The following is an 18,174-nucleotide window of genomic DNA, read 5'->3' as shown; positions in this document are numbered from 1 at the left end:
TATTCATGGCTTGCCATGCGAAGGCCCGGAGTGTGGTTTGTATTCATGGCTTGCCATGCGAAGGCCCAGAGTGTGGTTTGTATTCATGGCTTGCCATGCGAAGGCCCAGAGTGTGGTTTGTATTCATGGCTTACCATGCGAAGGCCCAGAGTGTGGTTTGTATTCATGGCTTGCCATGCAAAGGCCCAGAGTGTGGTTTGTATTCATGGCTTGCCATGCGAAGGCCCAGAGTGTGGTTTGTATTCATGGCTTGCCATGCGAAGGCCCAGAGTGTGGTTTGCATTCATGGCTTGCCATGCGAAGGCCCAGAGTGTGGTTTGTATTCATGGCTTGCCATGCGAAGGCCCAGAGTGTGGTTTGTATTCATGGCTTGCCATGCGAAGGCCCAGAGTGTGGTTTGTATTCATGGCTTGCCATGCGAAGGCCCAGAGTGTGGTTTGTATTCATGGCTTGCCATGCGAAGGCCCAGAGTGTGGTTTGTATTCATGGCTTGCCATGCGAAGGCCCAGAGTGTGGTTTGTATTCATGGCTTGCCATGCGAAGGCCCAGAGTGTGGTTTGTATTCATGGCTTGCCATGCGAAGGCCCGGAGTGTGGTTTGTGACCCCTGACTCCACTCCCCAGCCTGCCGTATCCTCCTCACTCCCTCCCCAAGGCGTCATGACTTCTCAGTATTTCTCCAAGGCAGCCGCCGAGAGGTTCATTTATCCACCAAGACGCATTACAAATAGACAAGCTGAAATATGTATACGGCTACAGAATGGAAGCCAACGAAAAGAGTCATTGGATGAAGGGGTCGGTGGAGGAGTGGAGAGCCAGATGGGTACAGTAATGCTACAGTATGTAGGTGTGTAAGGAAAACCAACGGAAGAAAGAGAGAGGGGGTTATACTGTCAATGTGAGATAGACGTTGATGCTGTATAGGGCATTGTGTTTCCTGTGCTAGTCTATCATCTCTCTCAAACCAAACAGCCGACCTCCATGCATTCTCATCCATTCCTAACCGCTTTCATTCTGTCCCTCCTCTACGTCTCCCAACAACTTCTCCCCGTCCATGCCTGCAGTCACAGTACTGTACCTGACTTCCTTTCATTTCTCCACTCTGTCACATAAACGCTTGCTACCGACATCCGACACGGAAAGACCCAGTTGAGCTGATGAGGTGATTGATTGAAATATTTATAGCCTGGAAGCCGGTTTAATGGGATATGTGGAATGTGTTCAGATTGGTAATTACCTAGGAGACGTGGTGGTTCAGAGTTACCAGGCTACCCGCAGGGAGAGGGAATGGCAAACAGACCTCTACCCACACTCCCCCATGGGGCATCACTCAGCCCCAACAATGGCCCTCCCACTAGGACAACAACAGAATATCTGGGAAAGGAGTATGTTGGCTGGTGTTGGCTTCTACTCCTCCGCTCCTTTCCCTCTTTCCTTTCTCTCCTCCCTCTGTTTTTCTCTCCCTCTTACGTCTCTGTCTATAGGCGGTTCATTGGTCTTTCTGTTTTCTGTGCTCTCACTCCACCTTTCTAGTTTCTCTCTCTCTCTCTGCCTCCCCATTCTGTCTTTCTATTCTTTTCTCGGCCTTCTCTTTCTCCACCCTCTACCTTCATCGATATTTCTCCCGTGCTGCCTCTCAGCCTCTTTCTGTCTCTCTCAGGGCTCTGTGTGGAGGAGAATTCAGATCTGGTATTGGTGTAGACGCTGTGGTTACAGATAGACACCGTGCCAATGGAATCGCCGTGTGATATAGCACAAGTCTCCAATGGCCCAGAGACTGGAGAATGAGAATCCTGAAAACATCCCTTTGAGTTATACATGACCTAGAGAAAGAGAGTGAGAGGAAGGGGATAGCGAGCGATGGGACAGAGACAGAGATATTTTTGTTGTTGTTATTACTATTTAACTTTTTTCTTTATTTGTATTAGTATTTGCTACCATTTTATAATCTTCTTCTTTATTCTTCATTTTATTACAATGTATATTGTATACATTGTTGCTTTGGCAATATTGACGCAATGTTTTTCATGCCAATAAACCAGCTTGAATTTGAACATTTGAGAGAGGGGGAGGGGGTGATGTGACAGAGAGAGAGAAAGATAGTGGGAGAGGGTTGGAGGGAGAGAATGGGATGGGGCAGAGAGAGAGAGAGAGAGAGACAGAGAAAGAGAGATAGAGATAGAGAGAGAGACCATATTAGAGACACATAGAATTCAAAGAATTCAAAAACAAACCCAATTTTGATATAACTCCCATATCTACTGGGTGAAATACCACAGTGTGCCATCATAGCAACACGATTTGTGACCTGTTGCCACAAGAAAAGGGCAACCAGTGATGGACAAACACCATTGTAAATACAATCCATATTTATGTTTATTTATTTTCCCTTTTGTACTTTAACTATTTGCACATAATATGACATTTGAAATGTCTTTATTATTTTGGAACTTTTGTGAGTGTAATGTTTACTGTAAAATTGTTTTGTTTATTTCATTTTTGTTTATTATCTATTTCACTTATTATCTATTTCAATGTAAACATGTATCCCATGCCAATAAAGCCCTTAAATTGAATTGAGAGAGGGAGATAGAGATAAAGAGCGAGAGAGACAGGGAGAGAGATTTGAAATACCACAGTGTGCCATCACAACAGCAAGATGTGTGACCTGTTGCCACAAGAAAAGGGCAGTCCGCGAAGAACAAACACCATTGTAAATACAACCCATATTTATGTTGATAGCTACTTATGAGTAGCAGGATGCAGAGTGTGTGTGTGCGTGTGCGTTTGTGTGTGTGCGTGTGCGCGTCTGACTAATCCAAAAATGTTTTTAACTCTATGACATAGAGTTTACTAGAGCAGTCTAATTTATAAAGGACAGTATATCACTCCCTAAAAATGCCTGTCATGTAATAACAGCGTGGAAGATGTGTGTTTCCTCTCACCCTCTCACCCCCTGGGCCTCTCTCCTCCCGCCTCTTCCCCCTCACCTCCCCTCCAACCAAACACAAACACAAACACAAACACAAACACACACACACACACACACACACACACACACACACACACACACACACACACACACACACACACACACACACACACACACACACACACACACACACACACACACACACACACACACCCTGCATCCTGCTACTCGTTAGGAAGGCTTTTATGGTCAGGCCCAATAAAACTTCAATGGTGGAGCCTGGAGACAACATGCCTGTGTTGTGGCTTTAACCCACGTTAATTGCATAATCCCCATACCAGCCACTGGAGAGCTTCCCTATCAGGCTGTCCATATATACCACAACCAAGGGCCAACCTAGGGCCAACCTAGGACCAGCCTAGGACCACACGTGTTTGATAAACACTCACATGGACCTGCAAACACACTCTTGAGCAGATTTCCATTTCCATTTGAGTCATTTAGCAGACGTTCTTATCCAGAGTGACTTACAGTTAGTGCATTCATCTTCAGATAGCTGGGTGGGACAACCGTAGTAAGTACATTTTGCCTCAATAAAGTAGCTCTCACCAAAGTCAGTGCTGGTAGGAAAAGACAAGTGACATTTTCGATGAGGGGAGGACGGCTCCTAATAATGCAAACCATGTGAGTGATGTTCGATAACATTTCTTTGCTTCTGTTCCTGCCGATACTATGAACCCGTCCTCCCACCAGAAACCAGAGACACCAACCCAAGGCCGTATGTGAGACACTCTGATAGGGTAGTACGTCACACAGGATAAATCGAGGGAAAGGGAATAACAAATAGAAAGAAGATGTCTTGACTGTACCCCGCAGCATTTTGCTCGGTCTACAGTAGCCTATGTGGGGTAACTAGGACTATCTAAGGCCCGTGTGACACAGAGTATCTAACTACAAAGTAAAACAATGAGGCATTACAGAAGAGTTAATATTACAATAGCAATTCATTTCCACTAAGAATAACTATTATGTGTTATAGGAGAGGGGGGTGAGGGGGTGTGACTATTTATTTGTGGGTGTACTGTGATATGTGAGGCCTGTAGCTAATGTTAGGAGTGATCAAGTCACATGGAACACCTAAGAATAGAGTGACCGTTGCTAATGTATACCTAAACATTATCAGATGATCACAAATAGATTCATGAGATAGAACGGAAATGACTATTTATGGCATATGGATCTCTCTCTCTGTCTCTCTCTGTGTCTCTTGGTGTCTCTCTCTCTCTCTGTCTCTCTCTCTCTGTGTCTCTCTCTCTGTGTCTCTGTCTCTCTCTGTCTCTCTCTGTCTCTCTCTGTGTCTCTTGGTCTCTCTCTCTCTGTCTCTCTCTGTGTCTCTTGGTCTCTCTCTCTCTGTCTCTCTCTGTGTCTCTTGGTCTCTCTCTCTCAGGCTCTCTCTCTGTGTCTCTTGGTCTCTCTCTCTCAGGCTCTCTCTCTGTGTCTCTTGGTCTCTCTCTCTCAGGCTCTCTCTCTCTCTCTCAGGCTCTCTCTCTGTGTCTCTTGGTCTCTCTCTCTCAGGCTCTCTCTCTCTCTCTCTCAGGCTCTCTCTCTCTCTCTCTCTCTCTCTCTCTCTCTCTCTCTCTCTCTCTCTCTCTCTCTCTCTCTCTCTCTCTCTCTCTCTCTCTCTCTCTCTCTCTCTCTCTCTCTCTCTAATTTGCTTTATTGGCATGACGTAACAATGTACATATTGCCAAAGCTTATTTAGGATATTTACAATATAAATATAAAAATAAGAATCAAAATTGTCAACGGGACAACAGTAACAACAATAACCAAGTGTCAAAATAACCATACATTCAACAATAACAATAAGCATACAGTAGATGACATGTGCAGGTTGATTGGTCTGTCAGACACTGTCCCTCAACTTATGGCAGGCAGCAATGTAGTGCGCTGCCAACCAACAGCTCTCTGCGTCCTCCCCCAACAGGACGGGTAGCCTACTCTCATCAGAGAGGTCTTTGAAACCTTGTATAAGGGTTTCAAATTTGGGGAAATGACACTCTCTAGTTGTTTTATATTTTTGACATTTTGTCAGGAAATGCAGCTCCGTCTCAGGTTCTGCTGTTGTGCAGTGGTTGCACAGCCTTTCCTCTACAGGGAGCCAGGTTTTCCTGTGTCTACCCTTCTCAATGGCAAGGCTGTGCTCACTGAGCCTGTACTTTGTCAAGGTTTTTCTAAGGTTTTGATCAGTAACCATGGTCAAATATTTAGCCACAGTGTACTGTTGATTTAGGGCCAGATAGCACTGCATTTTGCTTTGTGTTTGTGCTTGTGTTTCCCAATAAGCAATATAGTTTTGTTTTGACTGTGTTGTAATTTGGTTTATCCTGATTGATTGCAAGTTTTGGACCTGAGGCTTCAGTGTGTTAGTAGAACAGGTTTGTGAACTCAGCCCCAGGACCAGCTGGATGAGGGGACTCTTTTCTTTGCTCAACTCTTGGCATTGCAGGGCTTGGTAGTGATATGAGAGGGGGTCATTGTATTTTAGATGTTTCCAAAACTGAATTGCTCTTTTTTGAGTTTTTATTATTAGTGGATATTGGCCTAATTCTGCCCTGCATGGATTGTTTGTAGTTTTCCTCTGGACATGTAGGATAATCTTACAGAACTCTGCATGCAGGGTTTCAATGTGGTGTTTCTCTCTCTATCTAGCCCTCCTTCCTCTCTCTCTCTCTCTCTATCTAGCCCTCCTTCCTCTCTCTCTCTCTCTCTATCTAGCCCTCCTTCCTCTCTCTCTCTCTCTCTATCTAGCCCTCCTTCCTCTCTCTCTCTCTCTCTATCTAGCCCTCCTTCCTCTCTCTCTCTCTCTCTATCTAGCCCTCCTTCCTCTCTCTCTCTCTCTCTATCTAGCCCTCCTTCCTCTCTCTCTCTCTCTCTATCTAGCCCTCCTTCCTCTCTCTCTCTCTCTATCTAGCCCTCCTTCCTCTCTCTCTCTCTCTCTATCTAGCCCTCCTTCCTCTCTCTCTCTCTCTCTCTCTCTCTCTCTCTCTCTCTCTCTCTCTCTCTCTCTCTCTCTCTCTAGCCCCCCTTCTACTCTCTCTCTCTCTCTCTCTCTCTCTCTCTCTCTATCTAGCCCCCCTTCTACTCTCTCTCTCTCTCTCTATCTAGCCCTCCTTCTACTCAATTCAATTCAATTCAAGGGGCTTTATTGGCATGGGAAACATGTGTTAACATTGCCAAAGCAAGTGAGGTAGCAATACACAAAAGTGAAACAAACAATACAAATTAACAGTAAACATTACACATACAGAAGTTTCAAAACAATAAAGACATTACAAATGTCATATTATATATATATAGTGTTGTAGCAATGTACGAATGGTTAAAGCACACAGGTTAAAATAAATAGGCATAAATATGGGTTCTACTCTCTCTCTCTCTCTCTCTCTCTCTCTCTATCTCTCTCTCTCTCTCTCTATCTAGCCCTCCTTCTACTCTCTCTCTCTCTCTCTCTCTCTCTCTCTCTCTCTCTCTCTCTCTCTCTCTCTCTCTCTCTCTCTCTCTCTCTCTCTCTCTCTATCTAGCCCTCCTTCTACTCTCTCTCTCTCTCTCTCTCTCTCTCTCTCTCTCTCTCTCTCTCTCTCTCTCTCTCTCTCTCTCTCTCTCTATCTAGCCCTCCTTCTACTCTCTCTCTCTCTCTCTCTCTCTCTCTCTCTCTCTCTCTCTATCTAGCCCTCCTTCCTCTCTCTCTCTCAGTGAGGGACAGTTTTCAGACTAGGACAGTTATATGACACATCCCCCTTTTAGAATTCTGTGATCAAACAAGGAAAAGAATGTTCCTATTCAATGATAGACATTCATATCATTATACAGTGCACTTCAGAGTATGGTTTTGTGCAAGTAAGCCAGAAGAGATGTATTTCATTGTGCTTCACTGGCCATTGAGTCCCATTAGATCTGTTAGTTAAAAATGATACAACCGAGAAAGAGATGTGGTTGAGTAAGACCGGCTTTAGAGAGGAAGGTGTGAGAGGAACGAAGGACTAAAGAACTGAAGTGTGTGATTACACAGCCGGCTGGCGAGATAACCAGTGGGACGCTTTCTCACTGACGCACCCGCTCACACGTGTACTGCCCTTAAAAATACACGGACATCACACTTACATAACCACACAAAGGGATACGCCGCCAAGAGAGGGGCATGAGAAGAAGAGAGAGAGAGACAGATGGTAGGAGAAAGAGACAGACAGACAGACAGACAGACAGACAGACAGACAGACAGACAGAGTCAGATAGGCAGACAGGCAGACAGAGAGAGAGAGAGAGACACGGACGGACGGATGGACAGATGATGAACATGAATGACATTTACTCTCACTTGTGAGACAAAAAAATAACTATCTGAAAGCCACGCCCCCAATAGGCCATGCCTTTGGATCACTCAAACTGTCACGTTCTGACCTTAGTTTCTTTGTTTTGTATTTTGTTTTAGTTGGTCAGGGCGTGAGTTGGGTGGGTAATCTATGTTTTCTATTTCTGTGTTGGTTTTCTGTGTTTGGCCTGATATGGTTCTCAATCAGAGGCAGCTGTCAATCGTTGTCCCTGATTCGGAACCATATTTAGGTAGCCTGTTTTCTGTTGGGTTTTGTGGGTGGTTGTATTCAGTCTTTGTGTGTCTGCACCAGATAGAACTGTTTCGGTTTTCACTTTATTGTTTTTTTGTATTTTGAGTTGTTCACTTCATTAAATAAGATGAACAATTACCATGCTGCGCATTGGTCCTCTGATCCTTCAAACTTCTCCTCCTCAGACGAGGAGGAAGACGACAGCCGTTACAGAACCACCCACCAAAAAAGGACCAAGTAGCGTGGTAACGGGCAGCAGCAAGAGAACCAGCGATATCTGGAGAAATGGACTTGGGAGGAGATTCTGGACGGCAAGGGACCCTGGGCACAGGCTGGTGAGTATCGCCGCCCCAAAGCTGAGTTGCAGGCAGCGAAAGCGCAGAGGCGGTGGTATGAGGAGGCTGCACGATAGCGCGGCTGGAAGCTAGAGAGGCAGCCCCAAAAATTTATTGGGGGGGGGAACACGGGGGGTGTGGCTAAGCCAGGTAGGAGACCTGAGCCAACTCCCCGTGCTTATTGTGGAGAGATAGCGACCGGGCAGGCACCGTGTTATTCAGAGATGCGCACGGTGTCCCCGGTAAGCAGGCATAGCCCGGTGCGGTACATAGCAGCACCTCGTATCGCCCGGGCTAGAGTGGGCATCGAGCCAGGTGCCATGAAGCCGGCTCTACGCATCTGGTCTCCAGTGCGTCTCCTCGGGCCGGTGTACATGGCACCAGCCCTACGCATGGTGTCCCCGGTTTGCCAGCACAGCCCAGTGCGGGCTATTCCACCTCGCCGCACTGGCCTGGCTACGGGGAGCATTCAGCCAGGTAGGGTCTGGCAGGCTCGGTGCTCGAGACCTGTAGTGCGCCTCCACGGTCCGGTTTATCCGGTGCCTTCTCCATGCACCAGTCCGCCTGTGGCAGCCCCTCGCACCAGCCAAGTACCACCAGTGCCAACACCACGCACCAGGCTTCCTGTGCGTCTCCAGAGTCCAGTACGTCCTGTTCCTCCTCCCCACACTCGCCCTGAGGTGCGTGTCCTCAGCCCGGTACCACCAGTGCCGGTACCATGCACCAGGCATCCAGTGCGTCTCCAGGGTCCAGCACTCCCTGTTCCTGCTCCCCGCACTCACCCAGAGGTCGACTCCACCAGCCCGGTACCACCAGTTCCGGCACCACGCACCAGGCCTACTGTGCGCCTCAGCAGGCCAGAGTCGTCCGTCTGTCCAGCGCCGCCTGAGCTGCCCGTCTGTCCAGCGCCGTCTGAGCTGCCCGTCTGTCCAGCGCCGCCTGAGCTGCCCGTCTGTCCAGCGCCGCCTGAGCTGCCCGTCTGTCCAGCGCCGTCTGAGCTGTCCAGCACCGCCTGAGCTGCCCGTCTGTCCAGCGTCGCCTGAGCTGCCCCTCTGTCCTGAGCCGTCAGAGCAGCCCGTCTGTCCTGAGCCGCTAGAGCCGTCCGCCAGTCAGGAGCCGCCAGAGCCACCCGCCAGTCAGGAGCCACCAGAGCCGCCCGCCAGTCAGGAGCCGCCAGAGCCGCCCGCCAGTCAGGAGCCGCCAGAGCCGCCCGTCAGTCCGGAGCTGCCAGAGCCGCCCGTCAGTCCGGAGCTGCCTTTCAGTCCGGAGCTGCCTTTCAGTCCGGAGCTGCCCCTCAGTCCGGAGCTGCCCCTCAGTCCGGAGCTGCCTCTCAGTCCGGAGCTGCCCCTCAGTCCGGAAATGCCCCTCAGTCCGGAGCTGCCCCTCAGTCCTGAGCTACCCCTCAGTCCTGAGCTACCTCTCAGTCATGAGCTACCCCTCAGTCCTGAGCTACCTCTCAGTCATGAGCTACCTCTCAGTCATGAGCTACCTCTCAGTCCTGAGCTGCCTCTCAGTCATGAGCTACCTCTCAGTCATGAGCTACCTCTCAGTCATGAGCTACCTCTCAGTCATGAGCTACCCCTCAGTCCGGAGCTGCCCCTCTGTACAGAGGCGCTCCTCAGTCCAGTGGGGCCCTTTATTAGGGTTCCCAGGCCAAGGTCGGCGGCGAGGGTCGCCGCTCAAAGGACGCTAAGAAAGCGGACAAAGACAATGGTGGAGTGGGGTCCACGTCCAGCACCAGAGCCACCACCGCGGACAGATGCCCACCCAGACCCTCCCCTATAGGTTCAGGTTTTGCTGCCGGAGTCCGCACCTGGGGGGGGGGGGGGGGGTTCCTTTGTTTTGTCTTTTGTTTTAGTTGGTCAGGGCGTGAGTTGGGTGGGTAATCTATGTTTTCTATTTCTGTGTTGGTTTTCTGTGTTTGGCCTGATATGGTTCTCAATCAGAGGCAGCTGTCAGTTGTTGTCCCTGATTGGGAACCATATTTAGGTAGCCTGTTTTCTGTTGGGTTTTGTGGATGGTTGTCTTCAGTCTTTGTGTGTCTGCACCAGATAGAACTGTTTCGGTTTCCACTTTGTTGCTTTTTTGTATTTTGAGTTGTTCACTTCATTAATAAGATGAAAAATTACCACGCTGCGCATTGGTCCTCTGATCCTTCAAACTTCTCCTCCTCAGACGAGGAGGAAGACGACAGCCGTTACACAAACGTGTGTTCATTTAACCATCAGTTGGGTTTTTAAACACTTTCATGCTGGGTTGACTCAGCAGATGGGTATTTTTTAAAGCTACAATATGTAACCTTTTGGGCGACCTGACCAAATTGACATAGAAAGGTGAGTAATAGATATTTAATTCCCGTTTAAAGCAATTCTAAGAAGTGGTAGATCTGTTCTATGTGTGATATTTTTATGCTTCCTGTTCTGAAGTTTCCTTTTTGTGTCTTTTACTTTTGGTTTTGTACACCAGCTTCAAACAGCTGAATATACACTATTTTTGGTTATGAAAAATATATTTCACAGCAGTTTAGATGGTACTATGATTCTCCACAAAATGACTGCTTGTTTTGTCACATAAACTGAAATAAGGCAAACTATTAGAATTTTTGAAACCAGGAAATGGCAGAGCGATTTCTGCAAAGTGCATCTTTAATGTAATCCATAGGTTATTTTCAGGAGCTGTGGCCCCTCTGTCTCGCTCTCTCTCATTCTGACTCTCCGCCTCCTCTTCCTCCTCATTTGACTGTAGCAGCGCCGGAAGGGCATCATTAAAGTGACCTAGACTGGACGATCTCCGTTACTGCAATTTCACTGGACGCTCCTCTGCTGAACGCTTTCAAATAGTTATTGTGGGCCACCCATGAGAGTAAATGTAATTACTTTTCATCATGTTTGTACACGGCAAGTTGACATTTCCCTTAAAAAAATTGTACATGACATATTTTAATATACAATTAATAACATTATTATTTAAATATCATATCAAAGTGGTAAATATCCAAACATTGGCACACACATACTGTAGGTACTTGAGGAACTCAACTTGTGTACACTTCATTATGCTACAGAAGTGTCAGTGCTCAACATGTGTTGACAGTGCAACAGAACAGATTAACCGACATTTACTCTCAAGGTTGGCCAAAAAGAAATATAGCCCCTACTAAGCCACACTTCCAGTCGTCTGATCTGACCTTGGGTTGTTGAGCTATGATCCACAACTAAGTGACTAAGAACCTAACGTGTCCACTATTTACCCAGAACTTGGCTGTTTTTAACCCATCTTTTTTTGAGTGTACTTTACACGTGCATGGATAAGTCCACATGTCCAATGTAGCCTCAGCTAATGTATTTTCTGTATTGCATTTAATCATTCAAAAGACGTTATACTGCGTAAAACATCCCTAAAAATGAACTTGATCTAGGAATGCACCCAATTAGACCAGACAAGTGAGTAAGGATAGCCTGGTGCCCCAAGGAACAGCTAACTAACTACCCATCATTGGGGGCTATTGCTGATCTCAGAACGGTTTAGCCTCCTCATCGCCAAAACAAGTCCGTTTCGCAAGTCTGTGGCACACGCCACCGGAGGAATGAAGTCCGTTTCATTGGCCCGATCAACGGTTGGTTTGATGCAACATCCTGTGGGGAAGCTCCGTCGCAGTCACAAGCTCCGCGGTGTCCTCCTGCAGTCGGTGCCTCTCTCTTTCTCTCCCTCTCCCCCTCTCTTTCTCTCTCTCTCTCTCTCTCTCTCTCTTTCGTTCTGACTCTCCGCCTCCTTCTCCTCATTCGACTGAGTGGCAGCGCCGGGAGAGCATCATTAACTTGAACTAGACTTGACGGTGTCCCTTACTGCCGTTTTACCGGTCGCTCCTCCGCTGAAAGCTCCCTGTTGGGCTGTCATCGCCGGTAATACCATAAAGAGACGTTATTTTCCATTAATGTCACCTGTTGATTTTCTGGAATTTTGTAAATTCATGTTTTGGCTACTAATCATGTTTCTATTGCCTTTCCTCAGGTGACTGCACATTGTTAACTGAACTGTCTACGAGGAGGCGCAGATAATTTGTGTGAAATTGCTCCAGTGGTTGATTTATCTACACCGCGACCAAAAAGGCCTGCAAGCTGCCCAGAGAAGAGACGGGACTGCTCTCCCCCTCCACACACACACTCCCTCTCATTCCGTGCAGCACAGCACTGAGACTGGACGCAGCGAACCAACCACGACAGTATAGCGAAGCCCAACGCAACTGAGAAGTTTTGACGAACGCCTGCTATCGGGCAGCGGGAGTGGATGTCTCCCGTTGTTTAGGACTTAACTCAATCACACTACACCCCTCTCTCGGATTTGCACTTGGCCGTGTGGCTGTAATACTGTATGATGGATTTCGCGGTGGTTACAGCTCTCGTGCTTTGCGCCCTGACGGTGCCGGGATTCGGGGATACGGGGAGCGGAAAAGCTCAGAGTTGTTCGGATATCCGACAGTTCTACAACGGCAATGGTTTTAGTCTGAAAGGAGTGCCCCAGTCTGAAATATCAGGTAGGTTAGTCGATCTCTGTCACTATAATGATGCTTTGCGCACCGAATTGACTTTATTTGTGTACGAAATATATTAATTTTGTAACGCCCCTGACCATCAGCAACTATCAGCAACTGTTAACCGTTCTGAGAAATAGCTAACCTATTAGTAATTACCTGTCTCATAAAAATGATGCTCCAATAACAGACCCCCAAACTTCCCATCCCCTGCAAATAGACTAGGCTACTTAGTTTCACTCAGGTTTGCAGGTTCAATTGATAGTTATTGTGCTTCAGCATTCCTTGTCACGCCCTTAGAAACGGTTGGCTATGTTCAGTGGTGTTATTGAGAGGATATGAATTGTCGTATATGGCAGTGGCACAAGTTAAACATGCGACAAATTTAAAAACTATGTACAGTAAATATTGTCCTTTACATTTTGTAGCACACTGAAAATATTTCAGTGTAGCAGAACATTTCAGTTTCAAGTTGAGCCACACCTTGGATGAATATAAACAGTAAGTCAAGAAGCCCTCATTGACTTATTGCAATCGGTGTCAGCAGTAGGTCTTCTGATCTAGCCAGTATTGATCATGAATATCCTTCATCTTGCTGAGGGAAACATCTCTCTCTCTCTGTCTCTCTCTCTGTCTCTCTGTGTCTCTCTGTCTCTCTCTCTGTCTCTCTCTGTGTCTCTTGGTGTCTCTCTCTCTCTCTGTCTCTCTCTCTGTCTCTCTCTCTCTGTCTCTCTCTCTCTGTGTCTCTGTCTCTCTCTGTCTCTCTCTGTGTCTCTTGGTGTCTCTCTCGCTGTCTCTCTCTCTGTCTGTCTCTCTCTCTCAGGCTCTCTCTCTGTGTCTCTCTCTCTGTCTCTCTGTGTCTTTCTCTCTCTCTCTCTCTCTCTCTCTCTCTGTCTCTCTCTGTCTCTCTCTCTCTCTGTCTCTCTCTCTGTCTCTCTCTCTCTGTCTCTCTCTCTCTGTCTCTCTCTCTCTGTCTCTCTCTCTCTGTCTCTCTCTCTGTCTCTCTCTCTCTGTCTCTGTCTCTCTCTCTCGTGTGTTTCCCTGGAAACTCCCGCTAGCCAGACGATCACTTGACCACAAGCATAACCACGCAAATATGATGATACACACACAGAGACAACACACACACACACACACACACACTAACCTCACACACTGACTGTGGTGTGTGTATTGAACTATGTGATGTCAGAGCTAGCTCTTTTCATAGACACAGTCACAAGTCAGCATTCAGCACAGCTGATTATATGTGTGCCTTCCCAGGAATTCACCATGCATGGGCTGTCACAAATGGCACCTTATTCCCTATATAGTACACTACTTTTGACCAGAGTCCTATGGGCCCTGTAGTGCACTCTATATGGAATAGGGTGCCATTTGGGACGTAGACATGGTGGTTAGTTACCACACTGTGCTGGCTCCGCAGTCCACACTCGAGCCACATTGCGAAAGCAATCACTAAATAATATACAGTAGGCTAAAGTCAGCTACCATTGGGAGTGATACTTTCGTTTTTTTTGCTGTCAACTGTGTTTTAATGCAACACTGTTCAACCTACTTTAGATACAGTAGGCTACTGTAAATCCAAGAGACAATGTGCCTCAATGCAGGACACTTGCAATAATAATTAAGTGATAATTAACAACACAGGTGTTGTTAATCCGTGTCTATATATCCTCCAAACACCGGCTTCCAGGGCATTATCACTTTTTTACAACGGGTTACCAACATATTCAAATAATGATTGACATATTTTCATTCAAATTGTTATTTTGATACATTTATTCAAACTATTTCCTCCTTCCACAAGATATAGTCCCGGCACAAATCTAGGGTTGCTACAAATGCCGGTTGTTCGTTCTATTGGTTCGGTTGCCAGAGACGCGACCCAGTCGTTCAGTCTTTTTGTTCTGTATCTATGGATCGCTCGTTCGTTCTAAATGTTCCATTGACATACTGGCTGGCAACATTTTTATCCCTTGCTTGCTAGCTAGCCAACTACGGCAAACTTACAGTCACATCAAAAAGCAGCCAGAATAACAGCAAAGTAGCTGCCTTTGTTTAGGCTGTTTTCTAGTGAAATTTATTGGGATACATACATAACAATGAGCTAATGAGGTGCGATTTCACCTGGCATAGAAAATGTGCTCTCTCGTCAAGACACTGTTGTTCAGAGGAGCTAGCCAACAACACAGCTAATACAATCACTTCAAACTGAAGCTGGAAAGACTGCAAACTAGCTGCACTTCATTTTGTTTTACCTTTTTCAATTGACATTTATTTGTATTTATCCATAAAAATGATGCCAGCTCATTCATAATTTCGACTAGCTGAGAAACATTGCCTGCCTGTCGGTCTCGTCCCGACTCGTTCATGGGACAGCTGGAGATCGAATTTAAATTTTGAAACAAAGTTGCAAATGTCGGAGAGATAGACAGTAAGGTTTATACAAATCTCCGCTGTTGAAAACTAAATTTTTATTTGATTTTATTCTATTTCACCTTATTTAACCAGGTAGGCCAGCTGAGAACAAGTTCTCATTTACAACTGCGACCTGGCCAAGATAAAGCAAAGCAGTGCGACAAAAACAACAACACAGAGTTACACATAAACAAACGTACAGTCAATAACACAATAGACAAATCAAATAAAATTTTATTTGTCACATACACATGGTTAGCAGATGTTAATGCGAGGGTAGAAAAATGCTTGTGCTTCTAGTTCCGACAACGCAGTAATAACCAACGAGTAATCTGACCTAACAATTTCACAACAACTACCTTATACACACAAGTGTAAAGGAAGTGTGAAGAATATGTACATAAAAATATATGAATGAGTGATGGTACAGAACGGCATAGGCAAGATGCAGTAGATGGTATAGAGTACAGTATATACATATGAGATGAGTAATGTAGGGTATGTAAACATTATATAAAGTGGCATTGTTTAAAGTGGCTAGTGATACATTTTTTACATCAATTTTTCCATTATTGAAGTGGCTGGAGTTGAGTCAGTATGTTGGCAGCAGCTACTCAATGTTAGTGATGGCTGTTTAACAGTCTGATGGCCTTGAGATAGAAGCTGTTTTTCAGTCTCTCGGTCCGTGCTTTGATGCACCTGTACTGACCTCGCCTTCTGGATGATAGGTGGGGTGAACAGGCAGTGGCTCGGGTGGTTGTTGTCCTTGATGATCTTTATGGTCTTCCTGTGACATCGGGTGGTGTAGGTGTCCTGGAGTGCAGGTAGTTTGCCCCCGGTGATGCGTACTGCAGACCTCACTACCCTCTGGAGAGCCTTACGGTTGTGGGCGGAGCAGTTGACGTACCAGGCGATGATACAGCCCGACAGGATGCTCTCGATTGTGCATCTGTAAAAGTTTGTGAGTGCTTTTGGTGACAAGCCGAATTTCTTCAGCCTCCTGAGGTTGAAGAGGCGCTGCTGCGCCTTCTTCACCACGCTGTCTGTGTGGGTGGACCAATTCAGTTTGTCCGTGATGTGTATGCCGAGGAACTTAAAACTTTCCACCCTCTCCACTACTGTCCCGTCGATGTGGATAGGGGGGTGCTCCCTCTGCTGTGTCCTGAAATCTATGTACAGTGTGTGCAAATGTAGAAGATTAGGGAGGTAAGGCAATAAATAGGCCATAGTAGCAAAATAATTACAATTTACCATTAATGTTAGTCTAAAAGAAATGTGAGATAATGTCTAGATGCTTTTTATAGTGGAGATCAAGTTGATAAATTGCCTGGCTGGGCTGATGAGACAGTGGATTGCGCAGTCAGATGGAACAGAGTAAATAGACGTTTTAACGTCATAGATTTAGCCGGTGGTAACTTGTGGAACAGACCTTTAATAGACTTTTGCGCTTTTAACCAATCAGCATTTAGGATTAGATCCATCCGTTGTATAATGTAGGCTATTGGTACATGCAGTATTCCATATATACCGATACCCATAGTTTACAGTAGTATTAGCATTATAGAGGTAATATTATGTACTTTCTTCTAATGCTAATATATTTTCAAGTACTTCTCTTTCTGAAAATATCTTTACCGCAATGCTCAATCCATAGCCTAATGCTTAAATTAATCACTATGGGGCTGCGTTTCAAACTCATAAAAGACACACCCTCCTCCACTTACCCTCGTCTTATGCCCTTGGGGGAATCCCCGCGGCCATCTTTATCGTTGGACAAATGATTAGCCAAGCAAGGGAAGTTGGCAACATAAGCCCCTCAGCCCTTGTTTTTGATCGAGTTTGTGAGTTTGCAAATTCTGTTCACTCCGGGGCCTAAAACGCCCCATAATTCAACTCACGACGATTGTACGTCCGCTAAGAAAAATCCGGCAAAACTTAAAACCAATATTAATATGGCGAAGTCAACATACAAGTGTAAGTAAAAACAAATGTAAATATGTTAGAAATGGTGCTACTTAAACACATGACGGCTCAAACACGTATCATAAAAGTAATTATGTTTTTGTTTGGTTAGCTTTTGGAAACGTTAACATTGCTCACTTTCCCTGACGTCACAATTATACATTGTCATTTTCAATTGACCTGTTATAGTAGGATGGCTAACATTCAATGTCTGCGGATGCGTTGTCTTCTAGCCGAGATATGAAATGCAAACATAATTGACTGTAGCGCATATAAGGCACACAACAGTTCCATGATGACTGAAAATATGACTGTGGGATGAACAAGTGACAAATTTCCGGTCAAGAGCGGCCCATTTTTAAAATGAATTCATTCTTCCCTCGCCCCTTGCCCATGAAGTGTCAACTCGTCAGACGTCATGATACGTCATCAGAAGTGTCCACTTAATTTGAGGGCGTGAGGGGAGAGGGTGTGTCTTTTAAGTGCTTGGAATGCAGCCACTATGTGATTGGGATTACTTACAGGAGTCATGTGATGTGATTGCATAAAGGAGTCATGTGATGTGATAGATTAAATGGGATCATGAAGTGATTGTAATGTTGCTGTGTTGACATGTGGAGGGAGATGTAATGTGGTGAATATGTCAGCAGCCATACATCATAAAGCCGGGAGGTCGCTGTGCTAATGGGACAGTCTTAATCAAGTTGATTAACCATACCGTGTAAATCAATGGGCGGATTTAACGCCAGTGACAACCCCTTTTTCTTTGAAATGTCTAATCCATAGGGTGTTGAGAACAAATCTGTCTTGACAGAACGTGATTTATTTCTTATTTCTGGTGCTGTGGACTTTACTCTAGTCTGAGGTCAGAGAGCGAGAGAGAAGAGATGAGATCGAGCGAGATTGTGGGAGAGAAAGAAAGGAAGAGAAAAGGAGGAAAGAAAGGAGGAGAGAGACTGCAACAGAGTGGGCAAGGGAGTGAGAGAGAAACAAAGAGAAGAGTAAGAGTGAGAAAGTCAGAGAGAGAGAGAGAGAATGAGAGAGATAGTTTATATCAGTGCCCTCTGTGCTAACAAAAAGAATGTCTTTCTCTGGCATATTAAACAGCTCAGTGAAGTAGTCTCCCAATTATGAGACACCTGAATGTTGCATCTTGGCCATTCTTTCTTCCCAGGCAGGGACAGTAAGACTGTGGGCTTGATCAGACTAATGTATTGGCTAAGACTGGCTCAAGGTCTTATGCACAGTCCATCATTGTGATTCACTCTAGGAGAGAGAGGAGAAGGAGTGGTTCAAATCAAATCAAATGTATTTATATAGCCCTTCTTACATCAGCTGATACCTCAAAGTGCTGTACAGAAACACAGCC

At 45.9% G+C, this 18,174-nt stretch overlaps 1 protein-coding gene across 1 annotated transcript in view; it reads left to right on the top strand.

Moving 5' to 3' along the window:
• The first annotated feature begins 11,538 nt into the window (after positions 1-11,538).
• LOC129814184 (glypican-1-like) overlaps positions 11,539-18,174 on the top strand; it is a 160,080-nt gene continuing 153,444 nt past the window's right edge. The window contains exons 1-2 of the mRNA XM_055867086.1: positions 11,539-11,793; positions 11,903-12,425. Of these exons, the coding sequence (XP_055723061.1) occupies positions 12,263-12,425 (163 nt within the window). The 5' untranslated portion in view covers positions 11,539-11,793; positions 11,903-12,262. The remainder of the gene's footprint in view (positions 11,794-11,902; positions 12,426-18,174) is intronic.

This window comes from Salvelinus fontinalis, chromosome 17, assembly GCF_029448725.1.
Source record: "Salvelinus fontinalis isolate EN_2023a chromosome 17, ASM2944872v1, whole genome shotgun sequence".
Classification (NCBI taxonomy): domain Eukaryota; kingdom Metazoa; phylum Chordata; class Actinopteri; order Salmoniformes; family Salmonidae; genus Salvelinus; species Salvelinus fontinalis.
Note: the sequence above shows the minus strand (reverse complement) of the source record. Positions and strands in the feature narration are given on the sequence as shown.